This window comes from Egretta garzetta, unplaced genomic scaffold, assembly GCF_000687185.1.
Source record: "Egretta garzetta isolate BGI_Z169 unplaced genomic scaffold, ASM68718v1 scaffold713, whole genome shotgun sequence".
NCBI classification, from domain to species: domain Eukaryota; kingdom Metazoa; phylum Chordata; class Aves; order Pelecaniformes; family Ardeidae; genus Egretta; species Egretta garzetta.
The window spans coordinates 5,337-11,764 of record NW_009259104.1 but is presented as its reverse complement, the minus strand read 5'-3'; the positions used below and the strand labels follow the sequence as shown (position 1 = coordinate 11,764).

General features: G+C 38.8%; 1 protein-coding gene across 1 annotated transcript in view; it reads left to right on the top strand.

The window, feature by feature from the left end:
* PDE1C (phosphodiesterase 1C) overlaps positions 1 to 5,837 on the top strand; it is a 249,954-nt gene extending 244,117 nt beyond the window's left edge. Inside the window, exons 10-11 of the mRNA XM_035890842.1 lie at positions 3,827 to 3,927; positions 5,705 to 5,837. Coding sequence (XP_035746735.1) covers positions 3,827 to 3,927; positions 5,705 to 5,837 — 234 coding nt within the window. The remainder of the gene's footprint in view (positions 1 to 3,826; positions 3,928 to 5,704) is intronic.
* Positions 5,838 to 6,428: the final 591 nt, after the last annotated feature.

The window sequence follows — 6,428 nt, the reverse complement described above, 5'->3', positions numbered from 1 at the left end:
GCTCTTCTGCTACCAGGAACAAGGGAGTCACAAGACTGCATGCCAACACTGGTATTTCAGCTTTGCTTCTGTTGTTAGAATGCTTTTTTTAACTTTGTGGAGTTTTTAAATCTTTTTCTTAGTTTCCACCCTGCTTCCCCTAAAGGATACAACACATCTCAAGGTGCATAAATTAATGTAGTTTGAAAATGAACTCTAGAGGCCATCAATCCTAATCTCCCTCTCTCACAGAAGGGCTAGGTCTAATATGCATGGTATGTTCACACATGATAAAAGAAGGTAGGGAACGTTTTCCTGTTTCCAGAATTTGCTCACATCATGCTGGAAGGTAGGACTGGTTTCAGAAGGCGTGTTGGGGCCATTGGTTTAATTCTTCACTGTGAAGAAGACAAAGACTTGTGAAAAAAATGATACAATAAAGTAGAAAAAAAACCCCTAATGTATCTTGTTAACTAGTTATTTGCAGTGTGGAAAAACTGCTTTTTCAAATTCAAATAGTCTGCATAGTGGTAATTTGTTCTAGTCTCAAAGGGAAGAAACAGTTGTCTGGTTTATCTTTACATAGTTCACTAGCCTTTGTCATGTTCCCTGTTATTTACAAGCTCTCTCAACAGTTTTGTTCCACACTTCTTTTTTCTCCTATCTTCTTTCCAATTAAAAAATGTTCTTTTCCTCTAACCATATTCAGTGCCTGAAATCTCTTTGTTTTCCTGTTATTCTCTTCTTCAGGTTGATACCTTGGAATAAATTTGTTATACTTCACTGTATGAACTAGAATATTTTGGGTTCTCTCATAGACATAATATTGAAATAGAATTTGGAATTACTCTGATACTTATCTTTTAGAGGGTTGGTATACAAGCATGGTGTGTAGGAAGAACTTCCAAAACCTGACACACTTTTTGCTCATTTCATTCTTTCCTTATTTTTACTTTATTCACTATTATCTTCTGATTAATCTTCGTAATTATTAGGAATTACCATATGATATTTTTGTGAATCCAGACAAGGAGATGCAAATGGGAAAGCTTAAGAGTTCTTTCTCTGATACTGTCAAGAAGTACAGGAGAATATTTCCTGCAGCAGACCTGTAAAACTGCAGAAGTGCAGGACCTCAGTCACATCTGTTTGTGCCAAAAGGAAGTGAGATCCTCCTCCTCTCCTCTAGACTATTGAGATTAATAAGCAGATCATCATGAGCTCTGAAAATTATAACTGCTTTGGAATAAAAGAGCATAAACTCTGGGGAAGGAAACAAGCTAATTATTGCTGTCTTTGCTTTGTAGCATTTTCTTGGAAATGCATCCGTTTGTTTTGTTACATTTGGAAGCACTGCTCTTTCCTCTTCATTTTTCTTTCTGTATGCATTGATCCTTTTGTTTACATGCCAGTGACTTGCCTTAGTAGCTATTTCTTCATATTTATTGTATGTTTGTGAAAGACAATCATGTCTCATTACCCTTTTTTTGTTTCTACTCTGGAAGCCAATACTTCTTTCATGCCTTCTTCCCCCATCATCCCCCACCTCCTATCATCACAAAAAGTTAGAGGGTTTTGTTCTGGATTGTTTTTGTCAACCCTTTAGAAATGAAAAACATTCACATTTCCTCATTCTTTTCACCTGCCACAGTGTCCTGCTGGTTTCTCAATAGATCTTGACGGCTTTGTTCTTTAAAACTAGCTCTCTGTTCCCAAGATGAAGTCCATCACAGAGTAGTGAAAGGCAGTATCACCACTTAAAAGGAGATTGCATCCATTCTCTGCAGGCTCTTTGCCATCTTGTTTGCTTTTCCCTGCAAGGTTGTAGCAGAAGAAAGGGACTAAAAGGTTCCAATTACTTACCTGCTATTTCCTTACTGTTACTCACAAACCTATTTTGACTTTGTGCTACTTACACTTATTTATTACTCACAGTTCATAACTGTAATCCCAGTATATATTCTGAGTGGTCTTCCTCAAATGCTGTTATGATATTTAATACCTCTCCTCAGCTGTTTTACACCCTTTTTGAAAACCTACATTACCTGAACTTATTCAACAAGTGATACTTTGAAAGGGCGTACAAGTTAGCACTTTTCCTGTATGTATCTTAAGAGATGAGGTAGGAGACCTCAAGCACAGAGCTCATTGCCTTAGTGATGTTTTAAGACTTGGGTCATAAGATCCTTTTGGAGTGGCACATGTCAGATGATGCCCAGAAGGTCTGAAGTGGATGCATTAGACTAGCTGGGCATGTCCTGTAGTAGTTCTGCATGCATAATGTAGGCCTGCTCTGCCTGTTCCTGAGTGCTTGTGCCTGATTTTTTTCTATTATTTGCACTCTCTCCTTTTCTGAAGTGGCTGAATGTGGTTGAGGAATTGAAGTCCAGTTCTAGATGTGTAGCCTGAAAACCCTAGTTCCTTTTTTCCCCCCATTGCAGTTGCCAGACGTTGTTGCTTGAAAGTTGAAATCATGTTCTTCATCAGTTGTAAAGCATTCCTTATTCACAAGTCACACCTGGAAACAGAAACATCACCAATTTCTCCAGCACCAGTGCTGTCCATTTGTCTCCTGGACCAATTGTGTAGAAGTGAGAAAATAGTTTAGTTTCTGTGTCTGCTTGTTTCTTGATCTCTTCATCGTCTTCTCTCTCAAAAAAACCCCCTACCTTGATTATGGTCATTGTGCAAAATGTCTATGCCAGTATTTTCAAACTGCATCCTTAATGCAATAAGATCTTTAATACTGAGACTTGCTTCATTCTTCATTGGTTATGCAGAGGTGGCTGTGAAAGGCAGGAAAAGAGCTGGAGAGGTCTCTGTGCGCAGAGCCCCGCAGTTATCTGTGCTTCCCCTGCACGTGGTTAACAGACCAGTGGTGGCCCCCAAGCTATAGTAGATGTCTAGAGTAGGTTTATGAAACCATACTGCCTTTACTGGGCTTTGAATTAAAAGGCAGTTTGTACATGAACATGTGTCAAAACATTTGCAGGTCAACAGTGAGCTGTTACAAAAATATTTGGCGACCGCTGTGGTAAAGGTTTTCTCTAAATGTAATACATTCAAGCATTTCATACAAATATTTACAGCATCTACAGTATCTAGAGCCTTTGTCTCTGAGGTGCTTGATGTTAACAGCACTCCTTGTGTGTCACCAGTGGAAAACCAAACATAAAGTGATTGATTGACTCAGAGAAAAATTATTAAAAGCATCTCAGTCATTTAGCAATCTAATTCAGAAGCATTGAAAAATAAGGCTTCAGCTAGGCACTTAGAAAAAAAACCTCAGGGCTTTCTCAAATGTTTCTGTAAATGATAAATAAACAACAAGATGTACATCTTGAGAGGTTGTGTTCCCTCTTCTCCTCATGATTCAGTGACTGTGAAGACTTTTAGCTACTGGAAATGTGTGACATTCTTCTGTATTTGAGGCTGTGCTACCCAGGTCAAATGGGCTGAAAATACATACCCTGGTGGTATAGGCATACCTGCACATGTACCATCAGGTTCCACTTAAATGTTGATTTTCTTGATGTTTCCCTCTCTTCCTCACACATTGCTCTTTAAGAAGGGCACATGTTTCCCCTTGCTCTGCCTTAAGCCTTATTAGCTCCTGAAACCATTTTGCTGACATTCAATTTATTTAGATGAAGCTTCAGGAAAAACACTGGTTTGGCTTTTGTGTATCAACCAGAGAAGTTTGCTTTAAAACAGCTGGCAGGCTGCAGGGGAAAGGCAATGATGTGCAGCGTTGACTGTCAGCAGGGGATAACTTGCCTTAAAAGACAAAAGCCTTAATGCCTGGGAAAATGACAGCTTATCTGATTGCTCTGTAATCTCTTTTCAGCACTGGCTGACAGAGCTGGAGATCTTCGCTATGATATTCGCAGCTGCCATCCATGACTATGAACACACTGGAACCACCAACAACTTTCACATCCAGACACGGTGAGGCCACTGTAAATCATGATGAAGGGTTGGGAAATGAGGCGAAACCTTTGGAGAATAACAGCACAGACATTTAGAAAAGCGCAGGAGCTTTCGCTTTTGCTTTTGCTTTCCTGCTTTCAAGGAAAGTTCACTTCCTTAGGTTGCATTTAATTTTCTCTTGCTCAACACAATAGAGTGCATGTATTGTAGCTTCCTGATTATTGTTTCATATTAATAACCAGGAAAAAGGAAGGTCCCAAAACATTTCTGTGTAAAGTTGCCAAAGACAAATTGCTGTACAGAGTGATGCATTTTTATGAAGGTATAGTTTTGGAGGAGATACTGTAATTCGACAGTTTATTCTCCTTGTTGAATTTGAAGAATCAAACGTTAACTGCATAAATCAAAAATTCAACAATATCTGTATTCATCAGTGAACACCAACACTGCACATACTATTTTTACTTCAGTGGAAAACCACACCTGCAGCAAGGGGATATATTTACCATTACCTGTTAAAGGATAGCATTTTTTAAAGCTTTGTAAATTGCTAGATGATAATTAGCTGATCACAAACTAGACTGGACTGGCATATTTTTTGAACTCAGAATCTTCTATAAAGCTTTTGGGTTGGTAGAAGAGCGAAGGAGAAGATGAAGATGGCAGCAAAATTAGTAAGTGTGCAAAGATTGTGAAGTCTCTAGTTGCAGTCATAATTAGGCATCTAATGTCTGTGTATTATTTTGACAATGGGAGTGTACTGGTAGCAATGACAAAATGTCTAGATGTCCTCAACTGACACTGCACACTTGGGCATTTCTAAGATTCACACACTACCCTGAATTAGCTGTCTGGAGTACGTTAGCTGAATCATGCTGTGTATCAGAGATATATAAAGGTTGCTAGGATAAATCACACATACACTCAGGAAGGTTTGGGAATGTAGAAGGAAGTTTCTGTCTCTGTTCTGGGCCAAGCCATGCTCCGCTTCTTAGAGCTTCATGCATGCAAGAATTAGGGATCTGCTGTATTTCCCAAATACTTGTAGAAGAATTCAAGGAAGGACAGTTGTAATTTCATTTCTGTAACACTGAACATCAGAGGGTGTAAAGTGCCCGGGGAGAAAAAGATACACTGCTCTCTGGGAAACAGAACTGAGTGGGGACTGTAACAAATCATACTCACCCTCTGTTTCCATTAACTTCCAGCAAGAACTTCGTCTTTAGACCGGTTTAGCCATTCATCAGTCTCAGATCTATGTCCTGGAGCTTAAAATAAGGTGTGAAGTACCTTTGGTCTTACTCTATCCCACTGGCAATTGCCCTTCCAGACAGCATAGTCTAGGGCACAGATGGCAGAAAGCAGTTCAGATACATCTTGCTTACAGTCAGTTTGCTGTTCTGAAAACAATACTGGAACACATCTTGCAACTGGTTACTTGGGTACAGTCAGGCTTTAATGTGAGAGCAACATACACAAGAGCTGGAAAAGAGCCTCGTGATTCAACTCTAAATTTATGTCTCTCTCACAGCTCTCAGCATTTTTTTTTTTAAGTATATAACAAAGAGACCAGGTGAGTCTCAGCTGATGAAATAGATTTTGTGGTGAATTTTGGTCTTTAGTTTTCTTTTACTGAATAACAGCAATGAACAAAGTATTACAAGTGCTCTTCAAAATGCTCGTGTCTGTGCTATAGAACTAATCTCTGTAGCTGATCAAAGGAAAACTTCTGCATGTGAGGCTCTTTAGACAGGGAAGAAACATAACCTTTCCTGTGTTTTCTTTTAAATGCTAGGTCAGACTCAGCCATTCTATATAATGACCGGTCTGTGCTTGAAAATCACCACGTTAGTGCGGCATATCGTCTTTTGCAAGATGATGAAGAGATGAATATTTTATCTAATCTCTCAAAGGACGACTGGAGGTAAAAATTAACATGGTGGCTGCCTAGGAACATTGCAGCATCACCATAGACTGTTACTGCCTTGTTTGAATGGCAATATGCATTATTGCATATTGCGTATTGTAGTATTTCTATTGCTACAAGAAAAAGAGCTTTAAAAGGTGTTTGTCTTGCTTATTTCTGCTTTCGGTTTTCACTCTGGTAGTAAGACTACACTTTGTGACAATGGATTATAACATAAAAATTAACTCCCATATAATTTCTAAGTCTCACAGAGGCACGCTTTGTACACATCCATTTGTAACTGAGTGTAGAAGTAGCCTGCTGTTTGTTCATCCTAAAGCATAAACATAACCTTTATCTACTTTGACACCCCCTGACTGGAAATTATAAATGGGACTTAATGCAAAAAAGAATCCAGTCCAAAGAGCATGTATCAGTGTACTATATATGCCAAGGTGATGTAACAAGCTGTAATTTAAAATAAGCCTTATGCAACATATGATTTATGTGCCAAAATCAAAATATGATTTTCTTTCTAATAGCACCCCATTCAAACTGATGGGGGCTTTCTGTTTTTATGGGGTTTTTTGAACTCCAAGGGGTGGTGCTTTGA